Raw genomic sequence first — 16,103 nt, 5'->3', positions numbered from 1 at the left:
GACAGGCACGTAGAGATGAGGAGGTGCTGTCTTTTGAAGCATCTGCCTGCTTGTGGTAACTACCCAGTACTAGTCCCTCCTCACTCCGTGCTCCCTTCAGCGGGGTGGAGCACCACTTCGTTCCCCACCACCCCACGACTGCCCCAGCTGCCTCAGGCAAGCCTGGCAAGGCTTGTCCGGTAGGGAAGACTTGGCCTCAGTAAATACATAGCCCTTGGAGGACAGAAATCCCTGAGGGGCCCAGTCAGCCCTCATCCCCAGCCTGTTTTTTCCTTATGCCATTTCTCACCCCCAGGCCATCCATGTATGCCCATACCCCCACCTGCTCCTGCATTTGCCAGCGGCCAGCTCTGGGCTAGCTCCAGCCACCCTGGCCTTGCCTGTGACAGCCCTCTTCTTACTCCTAGAGCTCTCCACCCGTGGGCTTCCAGGTGGGCATGAAGCTGGAGGCCGTGGACCGCATGAACCCGTCCCTTGTCTGTGTGGCCAGTGTGACGGATGTGGTGGACGGCCGCTTCCTGGTGCACTTTGACAACTGGGATGACACTTATGACTACTGGTATTGGGACCTGCGGGGGAAGAGGCACCAGGAGCAGGAGGCATCCCCTCTAGGACCTCAGACACCATGTGGCCCCACCCAGTTCTTCAGCTATTAGTCCAGATTTGGGATGGGCGGGTAGTGAGCTGCCCTGTGGATCTGAGCTGAGTCCCAGTTGACATAACTCAGTTTTTCCTATTTCATCAGGAAATACCCGGTTAAGATAGGCATCCACACGCCCCATAGATCTTCATTAGCTATTATGATGTGATAGAGTTTGCAGTTAATGTGGCAGTTTTCTGACCCAGTGTTAGTCACTCATCTCTCTCACCAAGAAGACTGAGGAAGTCCCTGGTGCCATGCTGTGGGGACAGCAGGCTCAGCCCTCCCCAGTTCTCCTGGGACAATGACATACTCTTGGTTTTCAGGTGTGATCCCAGCAGCCCCTACATCCACCCGGTAGGCTGGTGCCAGAAGCAAGGAAAGCCCCTGACCCCTCCACAAGGTGAGGCTGCTGCCTGAGCATGCATCTTTCCCAGGCCTGTCTCTCACACCCTCTTTGTCTCTTAGCGTGGTAGACATGTTCCCTGTACCTCATTAGCAGGCCCTCTGGGATCAGAGCAGGGAACAGTTAGGAACCTTGACACTTTGAGGTTTAGGATAAGAAAGTTAGATAGCAACCTCAAGCATGCAGGGGTCTCAAGCAAAGGACATATGGGTAGCAGAGGTTTGGATAAGACTAAGTAAGAGCAATCGGGTCATATGTGATGGGAGCTAGGATTCCAACAATCCTGAGCTCTTGAGGTCCTATGTGCTTGGTTCTCACCAGGACGGACCTCTCTGCCCCAGGATCTAATGCAAGCATCTAATTGTGGTCGCATGGGGGAAGTTTCTTCTCCAAGAGTCTCTGCCCTTCTGTGTTCTTTTGTTTGTTTTGTTGCTGTTGTTTTCCAAGACAGGGTCTCTCTGTGTAGCTCTGGCTGTCTTGGAACTGGCTTTGTAGACCAGGCTGGCCTCAAACTCACAGAGATCCTCCTGCCTCTGCCTACCAAGTGCTAGAATTAAAGGTGGGCACCACCACACCATATTCTTGATCCCAACTGGAGACAGAGAGTTCCCTCAGCTACCTGGCTGGCTCAGATATTGCTCTCACTCTCTTTTCCAGACTATCCAGACCCTGATAGCTTCTGCTGGGAGAAATATCTAGAAGAAACTGGGACCTCAGCTGTGCCTACTTGGGCCTTCAAAGTGGTAAGTTGACTCTTACCTTCTCCAAAGCTGAGCTTAGGAAGATGTGATCCTGTCAATAAGCCAGAGGAGAGCCTTGACCAAGACATAGTCTCCCTTGCAGCTCTCTTCTTGGAGCCTCAGCTCTTCAGAACTGGGCCTTATCTGAAAGCACCTATCTCCCCACAGAGACCCCCTCACAGCTTCTTGGTCAACATGAAGCTGGAGGCTGTAGACCGCAGGAACCCAGCACTGATTCGGGTAGCCAGCGTGGAAGATGTGGAGGACCATCGGATAAAGGTGGCTCTGGGACTCTAGGCCTGGGGGAGTGGACAGGTCAGTGGGATAGGAATTCAGTAGAATGCTTAGAGGTCAAAGGCATGGCATGAAATAGGAAGCTGAAGACCCCAGATCTCATTTTTTTCCTTATCTGTGATTCACTGTTGTGGGCTTAGAAGGGTCCCTTTTCCTCTACAAGCCTTAATCTTAGCATCTGTAAAATGGGTCTAATTATCCTTGTCCTACGCAAGGACTTAATGGAGATGATAACACGTGGCTAAGAGCAGTTACTATGCAGATGGCCCCTGTATTAGTCTTCTCCAAGACCTTGGCCTAGGCATAGAGGGCACCTCGGAGCCCAGAGGACCTCCTGACTGAGCTGGGCTCCAAGAGCAACACTTGACCCCCCGAGGGCCTTTCTTTCCCAGCTCCACTTTGATGGCTGGAGTCACAGCTATGACTTCTGGATTGATGCCGACCACCCGGACATCCACCCCGCAGGCTGGTGCTCCAAGACAGGACATCCCCTGGAGCCTCCTCTCCGTGTGTACTCTCAGGACACTGCTCTTTCCCTTTCCGCCAGTCTCTGACAACCCTCCCAGGGCTCCAGTGCCCACAGTGAGCCTGGGATGCCTCTCCCTTTATCCCCCAGGACTTCCTGCTACCCTAAACCCAGGCATGCCCACAGGTCCCAGCAAAGTATACAAAAGCCAAACCTTCTTTCCCCCGTGATAGCTGATACCCAATGGCAGGACTGGGCACAGCTTAGCTTAGGGCCTGGTCTCCAAGGAACTAGTCCCAAGTGCTGACTGCCGCCCCCTCCATGGAAACTGTCCCTTCTCTGTCCCATTCCCCTATCTCCAAGACTCCATGCTGACTTCTCTTTTGCCCCTGTAGGACCCAGAGAATCCAGCTCTGTCTCACCTGGGGGCTGCCCGCCTCTCAGCCACAGGAGCCCGCCCCACACAAGGCCCTCCAAATACAGCTTTCACCAGCGGTAAGTAAAGTACCAGCCCAGAGTTAAGCATGTGTGGTTCAGGGAGAGTCTTTTACAGCTGTCCAGTCAGACCCATCAGCATCCCCCAGGACCTAATCAGGGCCTAGGTTAGGGAGGGCTCTGTAGAGATAAGCAGGTCCACCCAACCAAAGCCTTCATCTCCCCAGGAAGTGCCCCACTCCTGGCTGTGATGGCTCCGGCCATGTCACAGGCAAGTTCACAGCTCACCATTGCCTCTCTGGCTGCCCGCTGGCCGAGAGGAACCAAAGCCGGCTGAAAGCAGATCTGTCCGACTCGGAGACCGCAGCCAGGAAGAAGAACCTGCCTAATTTGTCCCCAAGGAAGAAGCCCCGCCATCATGGCCGGTGCGGAGGCCAGGGAGTCAGGTCCTGGGCTTCACGGGTGTGGGGCCTCGTGTCTTCTTGGGCCAGCCACTGATCCTCTGCTGCGGCCCTGGTCCCTCTCTCTCCAGGATTGGACGCCCTCCAAAGTATCACAAGAGTCCACAAGAAGATTTCCAAGGTGAGTGCAGGTCCCCTGCTCATGGTCCTCCGTCAAGTGGGCACACTGAACGCCCTGTGATTGATGGGATCAGACACCAGGGCACCAGAGTGAGAGCACTCAGAAAGGAAGCTGCTGTTTGAGAACCTTTGATAGGAGGAGCACAGGATGAGGCCTTGAGTGGCCGTGGCTTCTGATCCTATGAGCTTGCTAGGAGTCTGTGGAAAAGGGGGTCCGGGGCTAGATTTCCACAAAGGTGGAGCAATGGCCCTGCTCTGTTCTTCTGTGATTCTAGACTTCCTCAGGAGACCATGGCTGTCAGTTGTGTGTCCTTGAGCAAGTCACTTTCCTCACTTGAAAACATGGATAAAATCCACCTTTTGAGAGTCAATGGCTGAAATGATTGATGATGGTAGCTACTACTGTTCACCGAGCCAGGCACTGTGACAAGCGCTTGACAGCTGCCCTCTCTAGCTCACCAGCCTCCTGCACTGTGCCTAACTAAGGAGGAATGGGAGATTCGGAGGCAAAATCATTTGCTCAGGGTCATTCACCTTGTGAGCGGCTGAGCTGGAATTCCAACTTGGACCTGACTTCTGCCACAAGGCTGTTGTTCGAATTTCTAAAGGTCTCATAATAAAAAACTCGGAGCCAGATATTGGTAAATGCTGAAAGATCAGAGAGACAAAGGAACAAGCCACTGCCACATCTCACCTCGCCAACTCCTCAGTCTGAAAAGGCCTCGGCCAACAGGCCTCTAGCCACATGAGCTTCCTCAGCCGAAAAGGCTTCAACCAAAAAAGCCTCTAGCTGAAAGGGACGCTTCTGCCGAAAAGCCTTTAGTTCCTGTCTCCTCAAGCCTTATATACCTTTCTCCACCCAGCCACCACTTCCTGGGATTAAAAGCCTGTGTGCTTCCCAGTACTGGGATTAAAGGTGTGTGTCACCACTGCCTGGCTCTGTTTTCTCTCCTAGACTGAGTCAATCTCATGTAGTCCAGGGTGGCTTTGAACTCACAGAGATCCAGGTGGATCTGTGCCTTCTGAGTGCTAGGATTAAAGGTGTGTGTCACCACTGCCTGGCCTCTATGTTTAATCTAGTGGCTTGTTCTGTTCTCTGATCTTTAGGCAAATTTATTAGGGTACACAATATATCACCACACATGGCATTAAGCTTAAAGCACTACACCCTAATGCCATGTCCATACCCATTCCCCTTGGATTCATTTGCATGGGATATCCATAACAAAATACCACAGACTGGGTGGCCTGAAGAGCAGGCATTTATTTCTCACAGTTCTGGAGGTGCAGGCAAGGTGTCTGGATTGGTATCTTCTCGGGCCTTTCTCCCTGGCTCACAGACCACTGTCTGCTTGCACCCTTGCTGGTCTGTCTTGTGTGAGCATCCCTGGTGTCTTACACCAGATTCCCTGAGCCTGGTGTCCTCAGTCAGATGATAATAACAAGAGCTCACTGCACAGTGTACCTGGGTAAAGTGTTCAGCACAAGTGCACACCAGTTGGAAGCTCGTGCCTGGAAGACTCTCTCTGGCTTCTCTCATTACTGTTTCTTCCTAATGGAAACAGAAGGCAGTTCTTGTAGCCTCAGTCCTGAATGGCAAGCATCTTGGCTGACATCTGGGTCCAACTAGGAGACTATCTCAGGGACAGGCTATTTATTGCAGGCCCCTCTTCTGCCTACCATGGTGCTTTGGTCAGCTCCCATTTGCAGGCCTACATTCTATCCACCAGAGGGCACCTCCTAACTGAATGTTGGAGAGTGGGGGGGGGATGCCATGGTGTGCACGTGGAGGTCAGAGGACAACTTTGTAGTGTCAATATTCTCTTTCTACCTTTATGTGGATTTGGGGATGTAACTCAAGTTCTCGGGCTTGCACGGCCAATACCTTAAGTACCTTTACCTGCTAAGCCATCTCTCCAGCCCCGAAGTCGGTCTTTCCAGGGGTTGCAGCTATGTCCCAAAGAAGAGAAAAAGGGCTCAGGCCTCATCCAGGCCCCTGAGGCACCTCAGGGACAGCCCAGGTCTCTCATCTCCATAGAGGGCTCTCTGCTGTACCAGCAAGACTTGACCCAAGAAGGGACACTGGCCCCGGCTGACCCTCCAGAGGAGACTCCTCACACATCTGTGGCAGATCTCAGTGTAGGTCTAGATGTGCATGTGACCGTTCCATCAGGGGACACCACCTGGCCCTTGGCTTTGCTCACTGCCCAGACCCCACAAGGGTCACCTCTTTGGAAGAACCGTCTAGCTGTGTGGACAGATGGTTAAGTACAATGTTGTGACTGTGCACAAGAGTCTGGCTCTGCTCTGAGGAGTAAGATAGGACCCGGGGTATCAAAAATGGGTTCGCAAGCATGAGAACCTAAAGCGTGGCCAGGCAGGGGAGGCACAGCCACTGGGTCACAGCTGGAGCTGGTCAGCAGTCGAAAGGAGCGGCCCCTTGGTGAGGCTTAGGTGAACCATGCACAGGCATGAAGTGAGATGCAGAGGCTGGAGCAGCGGAGTGACGGTGGGGCTGTGGTAGACTCCCAGAGGCCCGGGGTGGAGATACCAGGAGCTGGAGAAGCCACGAAGCTGAGGCTCAGGGAGAGAGATGGGGCAGGATGGTCCGCAGCAGCAAGCCGGGGCTGCCGCAGAGAAGATGGCACCGGAAGTGCTGCATTCTGCATCCAGAATTATCAGAAAGTGCTGAAAAAGAGTGATTAGCCTGTGGACCAAGGCAGAGTAGCCCCCAGGAGAGTGGCCACGCTGCCTGGGGCCCCCGGACCCACGGCAGAAGATGGGGCCAGGTTGTCAGCAGCTGAATTGAGTCAAGTCCAAGGGATGAGTGCCAGGCCTGCTAAAGAGGAAGCCAGGCAGAGTGGCGTCAGTCACCTGACCCATGGAACCAGGAATTCCTGAGCAGATCAGAAAGCAAGCCATAGGCAGCCCACGGCTGGAGATCTGATAAGAACTCATTTTCTGGGCCCAGAAACACCCTAGTCGAAGAGAGTTGGTCAGAGTCCAAAAGAACCTCACGCAGGACACAGAACTCATCACTAATGTCAGGGATGAACTTGTTTGATTGAACTTTAGGAGCTGTATGATGCCGGCTGCTCCAAGAGAGCACCCTCACGAGGCCCAGAGTGCTGGGGGTCACTCCAGACAAGGCTGGAGTCTGTGAGCAAGCAACCCGTTAGACCAGCAGCACGCCAGGTCACCCGTGTGACCTGCGGGCTTTCAGAGGGGGCCCTCGTCCTGTCTGTGAGCCCAACATGTTCTGCTTCTGCTTTCTAGCCCTTCCCCCCAGTGTGGTGCACCAGTCCCTCTTCATGTCCACCTTGTCAACCCACCCCGACCGCTCATTCTCCGTGTGCTGGGAGCAGCATTGCAAGCTCTTGCCAGGAGTGGCGGGCATCTCGGCCTCCACGGTCTCCAAGTGGACCATTGAAGAGGTACGGAGCTCTTCCCTAGCCTCCTCCTCTTCTTCTTCCTGCCCTCAGTCTCCCTCTAAACCACACCCTCGCAGGGGGCTCAGGCCAGGGCCGCCTCAGAGGGAGCCTCATACCACTCCTAACGGCCTCCGACCCTGTGTTCATCCCTCCTCTCCACCGCCCCTGTAGCTGCACAGCAAGGCTGACCAAAGTGGGCCTCTCATGGTGGATAGAGAGGGCGTGTCCTCTAAGTCAAGCTGGGAATCTAGCAGAACAGGCGTGCTTTAAGGAACAGAGGACCGTCCCTCGGGTACCACCATACAAAGACGTGAGGATTTCCTAAGGCTGCTAAGAGAGAAACTCCCGGCACGGTCCATGTAGTACCGAGACCATGTGTGTAGACTCACCCTTCCCCTAGATCTCATCCCCTGATCAACATATCTCCTTTGATTCCCAAGGTCTTTGGCTTCGTTCAGACCTTGACGGGCTCCGAGGACCAAGCACGCCTCTTCAAAGATGAGGTAAGGTACAAGGGCAGAGCGACAGAGACAAAGTCACTGCCATTGAGATGACAGGAAGCCATTATCCGAACATTACCCGAGCCCCAGAGGGACCGATCATAGTCGCCCATGTCCATGGGAGAAATCTTGTAGGGACGGTGGCCTGGCTTGGGGATACTATGTTCAGATCCCCTTTGGGAAGGAAAATGTATCCTGAAGGAGGAATCCGTTTGCTCTTGTGCTCTCTGCCCAGGGATGTTTGAGTTGAAGCATTTCACAGTACTGGGGAGCGCACACAGCTTCAGCCAGGCTGAGCAGGTCTTCCACTACTGAGCTACATCCCTGCATACCACTGAGCCCAAAGCAGATAGTTGGGGCATAGGTGTAGATATTTGCTGCAGAGATCCTAACACACTGAAGTTAACACCCAAGTGCTTAGGAAAGACATGAAGCTGTGAGTTATAGGGAGAAGAATCTTGTATAACATTAGAGGGACCAGCCTTAATATTAATACTTCCCAGGGGCTCAGGAGAGAAACTACGAATGGCGAGGACTATTTTTAGGAAATAGAATCTCAGCACACCGAGCTCTGTAGTCCACTTGCTTTAATTCCTCTGGCATAACATCCTTTATACACAGCTTCAGTTCTGTTCTCGTGCCTAGCTCCTTTCTTGCCTGATTTCTCTCTATATTTATTTACTGCTCCTTCTAAGTTCTATTTTAATTTTCTCATCTTAATTCTGCCTCATCTAGGTCCTTTTCATCTTGTTCTTACCCAGCTAATACTTCCCCATCTGATTCTTCCTCATCTTCCATCTCACCCACATGTACTCTCTGGTCAAAATATTTCTTATCCCTCTCCATTCTCCATCTCTCTGTCCTCCCCAAGTCTCTTAGGAGTCCAGTTATAAACCCAAGCAATAGCAATCCCCTGGTCAAGTAAGGTCGACAGGCTTGAACTCTACAGGGTCATAAAGTAAGGTAAGAATTTTCCTCAGGCAGTGACTACCAGGCTTCCAGGGTCAAACAGAGGGGTGATAAGAATCACACAGAGGGACAGTAATTGTTAATTATCATTTGCAACCCAAAAGGGAAGTGACTAATGAATTAAATAAAGGCTAAATTCAGGTAATATCTAAGAAGAGGGATCTTATATGCTCAACTATAACCTTAAACGTGGTTGGTAGAAAATGTTAAGAATCTATAAGTTGCTAGGTCAATGGGAGAAAATAAAACTGTCTTCTTTTTTTCCTGTGGCTCCTATCTGTCCAAGCTCTCTGCTGTTTTTTCTTCAGGGTGGGGGAAGGTATGCTCGGTCACTAGGCAACCTGTGTACAGGTAGATGCCTCTGGTGATAGTTAAAGGGAGATCTGGAACTAGAGGAAAGATTTGGGAAAGGTGGTAGTTAAGCTTAATTGGCACGTCCGCCAGGCCTTCTCAAATGGGTAGCCTGGATGCTTAAGTCTGTTCTTAGAAAATACAGAGATATCTCTGATAAGGTACTTCCCTCCGTCTGGGGATGGTCCTGGCCGGATGCTGCTAATGACTGTAATTACAGGGAGGCTTGAACTGGGGTTCTGGCTGTGAATAACTTTCAGCGCACAAGGTTATCTAAATATTCCTTTAGTAGAGGGGAAATGGTGCCCAATCAATGATGGAAAAGCTACAATAGCACACAAGAAACTCATAGCAGGAAACGGCTGATAATCAAAAGCCAAATATCACCATGGCTCCTTGAGCCTCAGCTTGACCTCTGGAAGGCCCTTGGCTTCTTCCAGGTATTAGCTTTGTCATAATCAGCTGAAATCCTGCTTTGTAAATTTTTGCGGCTTGCAGCAGAAAGACATGAAGCTGTGAGTTATAGGGAGGAGAATGCCGGGCTTGAAGGCTGGACTCCTAGCTCTCCCGATTTGAGCAGCTCATCTCTGAGTATGCATCCTACTGTTGTTAGGATGGAGGTAGAGCCAGGGCACTCAGGGCTACCTTGCAGGTCAGTGTGAACTTTGGAAATAAGGAGTGAGTCTTCACTACAGTACAGCTACATGATCATCTCACTGACATGTTTGTACATCTGTCTAGCGACATTATAGAGTCATATAGAAATCCCACCGTTATACCCCAAGCCCAATATGGGGGAGACCTCTATAAATGGTAGTCTGACCTTTTGTGCACAGTTGCACATAAATAAAGAACTTTATTCATGACTCTCTTAATTTGTAGAGTTTGAAACTGGAAGGAGCCCTTGAGTGTATTTAAGTCTTCCTTCCAAAACAATAAAAGCATTCCCCTGCACCAGCACAGCGTGGACTCAGCTGCCTAAGGCTGTTCCCCTTAGACAAAAGGATTTCTTTAGACCCAGCACAGTCCACCTCTTCTGGTCTGGGTGCTGGTCTTGCCCGCTATGTTGCTGACCTTATTTGTGCTTCTTTGGGTGTCCAGCTGGACTCCAGTTTCTAGAACCTTCTGACCAGCATGGAGCAAATGCACCTACCTATCTCCTGCTCCCTGGGTGGCTTATTGTTTTCACTTTTGTGAATTGACTGACTGACGTGAACGTCTAACACCACACGTTTTATGAATTGTACTTGACAGACATCAAGACAGACCATTCCCATCATACCAGAAAGTTCTGCCTCAGCCCCTGCTGCTCACTCCCCACTGACCAGCACTGTAGATTATTGAACTTTTTCAGCACTGTGGGTTTATAGCACTGTAGATTGGCTTTGCCTGCTCTTGAGTTATGTAAGCAGGACCAGCCAGCAGGTGCTCTGTGGGCCTCTCGTCATTCCCTGTGGTGGTGGGGGAAGTGTTGTGGCGTGCTGTATCCACTCATGGTTTTTCTCCATAATGAACAGACTGCAGCCTCCTCTCATGGACATTCAGATGGCCCCCCTCCTGAGTCCTTGGCCCCGTACAGCCTCCTTCTCTGTTTCCTTCATCTCACTTCCTCCTCCCGACTGACTCTCTCCTCCCTGACTGGCGTGTGCACTGGGCAGCCCGTCACACACTTGCTTTGTCTGGCGTGAGATGAGGTTGTTTGAGGTAAATTACAAGCACCAGCATGTTTCACCCCGAGTACTGGGACTCGTGACTTTTTATACAATGTTGTCACTGCGCCAGCAATCAGTGGTAGCTCCTCAGGTCATCCACACCCTGCCCACATCTGCATTTCCTGTTACCTCAGAGCATTTTTAAAAATCCTTCTTGAGCCAAGTGAGGCCCACGTCAATTATTTCAGGTGTTATATAGCCCTTAAATATCTTCCATTCTAGGATAGTACCCCCCTTTTTTTCCCTTCCTTGTCATTTTATTTTTTCTTCTGACATGTTAAAAGTCTAGAAGTCAGGACTAGCAAAGTTGTCTAAGTGGGTGCAGGTGCTTGACCTAGAGACCTCAGTTTGAACCCCAGGACTCACATGATGGAAGGAGAGGGCTGACTCCCAAAAATTGTCCTCTGGCTCCCACATGCATGTAGGGACACACACACATCCACATGCACACCCACACCCACGCATACACGAAATAAATAATTGTAAACTAGAAACCAGATCCAAAGGCTTCGTTAGATTCCAGTGTTCTCTAGCTCTCTGCTTTGGGGGCAGGAGTAGGTCGGAGGTAACCGGGCACCCCACGCCGTGGCCCTCAAAGTGCCGCATCTGCCCTGCTCGCCATCAGTAGCACTCAGACGACTGGTGGGTTCCCACGGGGCTGCAATACGGTGTCTCTTGTCTTTGCTTGCTTTGTTTTGACTTCAGGCATTTCACAAATGCTAGATCACATGTGTAGATAAGGAGGCTGTTACCCAGGTAGCAAAATGAGTCCAGGCAGCATTTTTGAAGTGGATGACTCATGGATGAAACTGCTTCGACCACAAGCCTGCCTGGTTTCCTGTGCAGCCTCCCTGGGCCCTGTGCTTAGAAGAACCTGGTGCTGGGCTTTGTGCTCAGCTGTCACTAGGTTCCTAATAACTTCCAAACAGGGAGCTCCACGTTTTTACTAAGTACGAAGCCCCACAACTGTACAGCGGCAGCTGGTTTCTCGAAGCTACTGTCTATAAGGGCTTCAGAGAAGATTTTCCAGTATAGATGCTGACACAGCGCAGTCAGCAGAAAGAGAAACTCTGTGTCGGACACCGGAGCCAGGCTGTCTTGCTTTCCTTCTCCATCCCCATGGCTGTCTTCCTTTTCTCCTTTTTCCCTCCCTTGTCCTTTCTCTTTGCCCCGCCCCCTCTGTCCTTTGCCACCTGCTACATGCCCCTTCTCCCCTCCCCATACCCACCTTTCCCCCCTGCCCACCCTTTCCTCCTCCTCCCTCTCCCGCCCCCTCAGATGATTGACGGCGAGGCCTTCCTTTTGCTGACACAGGCGGACATTGTGAAGATCATGAGTGTCAAGCTGGGCCCAGCCTTGAAGATCTATAACGCCATTCTCATGTTCAAAAACACTGACGACACCTTTAAGTGACTGTCCAGGTGGGCCCTCCTCCCACCCTGGCTGGGCTCCCTCCTCAGACGGTGCTCCTTTCCTGCACCCCTGTCCTCTCGGTCTGACTAGGCCTGGCCCTTCCCAGAAGGTGTATGGGAGCAGAGGAGCCTGGGCAAGGGAGTCTAGGCCCTCAGTCTTGGAGTCCATTTGTCTCTGCTTTGCCCCAGTGAGCGTGTGACGGAACGGAGGCCTGATGACAGAAAGGAATGCAGGCATCCTGGCTAGGACAGCCTGCGTCTTCAACCACCTTGGTTCTTAGGAGTTAGGAGAATCTGGGTCCAGTAGGCCTCCTCTGCTCAGACCTGGGTCCTTTGGGGCATCTCTTTGTGCTTTCTTCTCGGCCCCTCTCCTCCTACAAAGAGGTGACCATGACTTTGGCATACATATTTATACATAAAAGGTGCCTCCTCCCTTTCCACTGTTGGCTGTGTGTGTACCCTTCCTCTGCTGCCCAGTTCTTGGGCAGCCCCCGTCATGGTCCAGCCAGACCCCGTGGCTCTTCTCCTGTAGATGAGTAAGTCTCGGAAATATGAGAGCGTCCCACTGGGAGCCTCTGGCTGTCTTTCCTCTTTTGCCTCTAGGCGGAGATCCGGAGCTAAGGCACCTACCTTCCTGAACAGTTGAGGACCACTCAGCAGTGGGGTGGCCAGTTCCGGGGCTTAGTTCCAGCAGAGGGAGCAGATAGTTGGAGTTTATGTTAAAACAAATGGAGCCCGGGTTCTCTGATGCTGCCCACACACCAGCAGATAGAGTCTGCTGCGTGTCGGGAAGAGGCAGTCTGGGCTGATAGGCAGTCGGGCTAGGATGGCAGGCACACTGCAGTCTTTGGCCTGAGGGGTGGTTAGCTCCAGACAGCATGGTGGCGGCAGCATCCTAGCTGTGTCTGTGGCTCCCAGCCAAGATATTACACATGCCAGAGAGGCCTCTGCCAGTCCAGCCTCCTGCCCGGAGAGTGTAGCACTGTGTAGCACCCAACCCCTGTGACATCACCCTGCCCCTTAAACATTTCTCATTTTGCCCTGGAGGCTAACAAAGACCACCTACAGCAGAGAGTTGGAAGGGTTCCTCTCCTGTCTTTGAACTCTCTGGTCTCTTATGCCCTTCCTGCCACTCTCCGACTGTCTCTCACTGCCAACTGGGTCCCCGCTGGGCCTCTGGGCCTTGGACCTTTCTGTCCAAGTGCAAGTTCAGTCTCCACTCAACTACTGCCAAACACGCCTCCCAGCCAAAGTGGGGAGCACCAGAGCCCAGCAGGAGCCACTCTGCCCACACGTGGAAGCCAGTGCCAAGCTTCATCTGGTGCTGAGGTGGGCCTGCAGACTGAAGAGCAGGGTCATCTCCCAGTCCAGTACACTTGTAAGTCATGTGGTGTATGTGTGTGAGTATGTGTGTGTGTACATACATGTTGGTCACTCAGCAGTTTCTGTCAGGTGCAGGGATGAGGTACAGTGTTGGGAATATTAAGGGCTATTGTTAAGCTATGAAGCTTTATTCTTTCCTCAGAAGTGAGAAACCAAAAGTTCTGTTGATTTCCTGTTTCAGCCCTTTGGGGACCTCCCCTCCCTAGTCCAGACAGCTTCTGGGAGGTAGCCATTTAACATCCAGTTGGCGTCGACAGAGCCTCAGGTTGCCGTTCCCTTTCAGCCCTCAAGGGTAACTCTGAGCAGAACCTTTCTGGGATGACACCGGGCAAGAGCAGCCAAGGGGGAAGGAGGGTTAGGTTGACAGATGTGACATCGTTGCCCCTTTGCTGGGAGTCTGCTATCTCAGCTGTCCGGGTTGCTGTGGAACCTGCCACCTTCTGGTCTTCAGTCCGTGGTGTCACTGAGTAGTCTGAGAAGGCAGCACATGTTCTGTGTTCCTGGCTGGGGCTGAGAGACCACACGGCTCCCAAGGAGGGGGATGACAGCCTTTGCCATGCAGCTCTGCCGTTAACAGATGCCTGTGGGAAAGGCCAGATGGACTAACGGCCTTGGAGAAGAGGACTCTCAGGCCTCCCGACTCTGAGGCCTCAGCTCTTCTGCACTAACGTCAGACTCTTTGGAAAGAAAGCAAATCCTAAAGAAGTCCAAAGAAATCTGCCTTCTGACCATCCCACTACCCGCTGGGTCTCCAGATGAGACCGTTGCATCTTGACCCGGGAGCACAGGAGGAGAGGAAGTGGGTGGCTGTTTCTGGCACCCTGTGCAACATGAACCACTTACACTTTGTCCCCAGCAGGCTTGTCCAGCCTCGGCCCAGCCCTGGCCTGAGACAGGGATGAACTCTCTGTTTAATTTCTAAGACAGAGAGAATGGTTCCAGAGTTTGAAAATGAAGCCTGCTTCCACCTTCGTTTACATGCACTGTGATGGGGTTACATTTTTGTTCTTGTTGTGTGTGTGTGTCTGTATGTGTCTGTGTGTGTCTATGTGTGTCTGTGTGCACATGCATTCTTAAAGAAAATCCTCTGGTTTAAACTAAAGTGACTCTTTTTTTTTTTTTTTTTTTTTTTTGGTTTTTTTTTTGGTTTTTTCGAGACAGGGTTTCTCTGTGTAGCTTTGCGCCTTTCCTGGAACTCACTTGGTAGACCAGGCTGGCCTCGAACTCACAGAGATCCGCCTGCCTCTGCCTCCCGAGTGCTGGGATTAAAGGCGTGCGCCACCACCGCCCGGCTAAAGTGACTCTTGAGGGAGGAAACATTACAAAGAAAATGCAGTATGATTTGTCTGTGTATTGTAACAACACAAATAAATTCAAATCATTGAACAGTCTGTAGCCAGAGTCTGTGTCTCTTTTTGTGGTGAAATGCCCAGAACACACAGGTGAACATCAGTGCTGCAATGTCTGAGGAGACCAATTCTTCCCTCAGCTGCTGGGTAGAGAGGTCCTAGAGCAGTGGTTCTCAACTTGTGCATCGCAATCCCCTTGGTGATTCAAAAGACCCTTTCACAGGGGCCGCCTAAGACAATCGGAAAACACAGATATTTACATTACGATTCATAACGGTAGAAAATTACAGTTATGAAGTAGCAATGAAAATAATTTTATGATTGGGAGTTACCACAATATGAGGAACTGTATTAAAGGGTCACAGCATCAGAATGGTTAAGAACCACTGTCCTAAAGAATCTGAATTTTGCCAGGCAGTGGTGGCTGGCACACACCTTTAATTCCAGCACTCAGAGGGCAGAGCCAAGTGGATCTCTCTGAGTTCAAGGCTAGCCTGGTCTACAGAGTGAGATCCAGGACAGGCATCAAAACTACCCAGAGAAACCCTGTCTCGAAAAACCAAAAAAAAAAAAAAAAAAAAAAAGAATCTGAATTTTATACTTAAATAGATCCAGTTTATAAAAATAAAAATGTATTGAAAGGAGAAAGCCAAATGTAGAACACTGTTGAAGGGATTCCATGCTTAGAAACAAATGCCTAGGAAAGTATCCTCAGAGTCTGCCACCAAGATGTACAGAGGTCGTGGTAAAAGTGGGCCAGACTGTATCTTAGGCTGACAGGGGAACTTGGCAGGATCATCCACATAGCATTGGTTTTGCAAGCATAAGAGATGTAAGAGTGAGCCAGGTGGTGGAGGCCATTTAATCCCAGCACTCAGGAGACAGAGCCAGGTGGATCTCTGAGTTCGAGGCCAGCCTGATCTATAGAGGGAGGAGATACAGGACAGGCACCAAAACTACATAAAGAAACCCTGTCTCCAAACAAAACAAAACAAAACACAGAGAGAGAGAGAGAGAGAGAGAGAGAGAGAGAGAGAGAGAGAGAGAGAGAGAGAGAGAGAGAGAGAGAGAAGCTTGCTCCAAGGTTCCTGAAAGCTGCTGAGACTGGGCAAAGTGCTGTAGAGCAGGTTCTTTGAAAGGAGGGCCTGATCACCATTATATGAATCTAAAAGTGTGGACCCAAATTACAATGAAGACACCAGGATTTTTGAGGGCTGTAGGGTGTCCACTAAGGAAAGCTGCAGGTATGAAGTAGAACTAGGCTAAGAGAGAGGTTATCTGTGTTGCAGGCAGCAGAGCAGGAGAGGCCGGGGTACTGAAGGCTGTAAGAGCCCTGATGATTCCAAGAGCTCCAGATTCCAGATACAGAGCTACGGGATTTGATGTTAGCTGAGGGCAGAGCTGTTCAGTAGAATGCTTGTCTAGCAAAAAAAA

General features: G+C 51.2%; 1 protein-coding gene across 9 annotated transcripts in view; it reads left to right on the top strand.

The window, feature by feature from the left end:
- Positions 1–13,315, top strand: part of L3mbtl1 (L3MBTL histone methyl-lysine binding protein 1) — a 37,710-nt gene extending 24,395 nt beyond the window's left edge. For 7 of the 9 annotated variants that reach the window (XM_076571217.1, XM_076571215.1, XM_076571218.1 and 4 more), the window contains 11 exons: positions 408–559; positions 967–1,043; positions 1,704–1,789; positions 1,955–2,065; positions 2,473–2,587; positions 2,942–3,041; positions 3,209–3,406; positions 3,514–3,563; positions 6,839–6,996; positions 7,434–7,496; positions 11,804–13,315. In XM_076571217.1, the coding sequence (XP_076427332.1) occupies positions 408–559; positions 967–1,043; positions 1,704–1,789; positions 1,955–2,065; positions 2,473–2,587; positions 2,942–3,041; positions 3,209–3,406; positions 3,514–3,563; positions 6,839–6,996; positions 7,434–7,496; positions 11,804–11,938 (1,245 nt within the window). In that variant the 3' untranslated portion in view covers positions 11,939–13,315. The remainder of the gene's footprint in view (positions 1–407; positions 560–966; positions 1,044–1,703; positions 1,790–1,954; positions 2,066–2,472; positions 2,588–2,941; positions 3,042–3,208; positions 3,407–3,513; positions 3,564–6,838; positions 6,997–7,433; positions 7,497–11,803) is intronic. The other 2 variants (XM_076571219.1, XM_076571220.1) reach the window with 2 other exon arrangements.
- Positions 13,316–16,103: the final 2,788 nt, after the last annotated feature.

Source organism: Peromyscus maniculatus, chromosome 4 (genome assembly GCF_049852395.1).
Source record: "Peromyscus maniculatus bairdii isolate BWxNUB_F1_BW_parent chromosome 4, HU_Pman_BW_mat_3.1, whole genome shotgun sequence".
Classification (NCBI taxonomy): domain Eukaryota; kingdom Metazoa; phylum Chordata; class Mammalia; order Rodentia; family Cricetidae; genus Peromyscus; species Peromyscus maniculatus.
The sequence above is the reverse complement of the archived record's forward strand: the minus strand, read 5'-3'. Positions and strand labels throughout refer to the sequence as shown.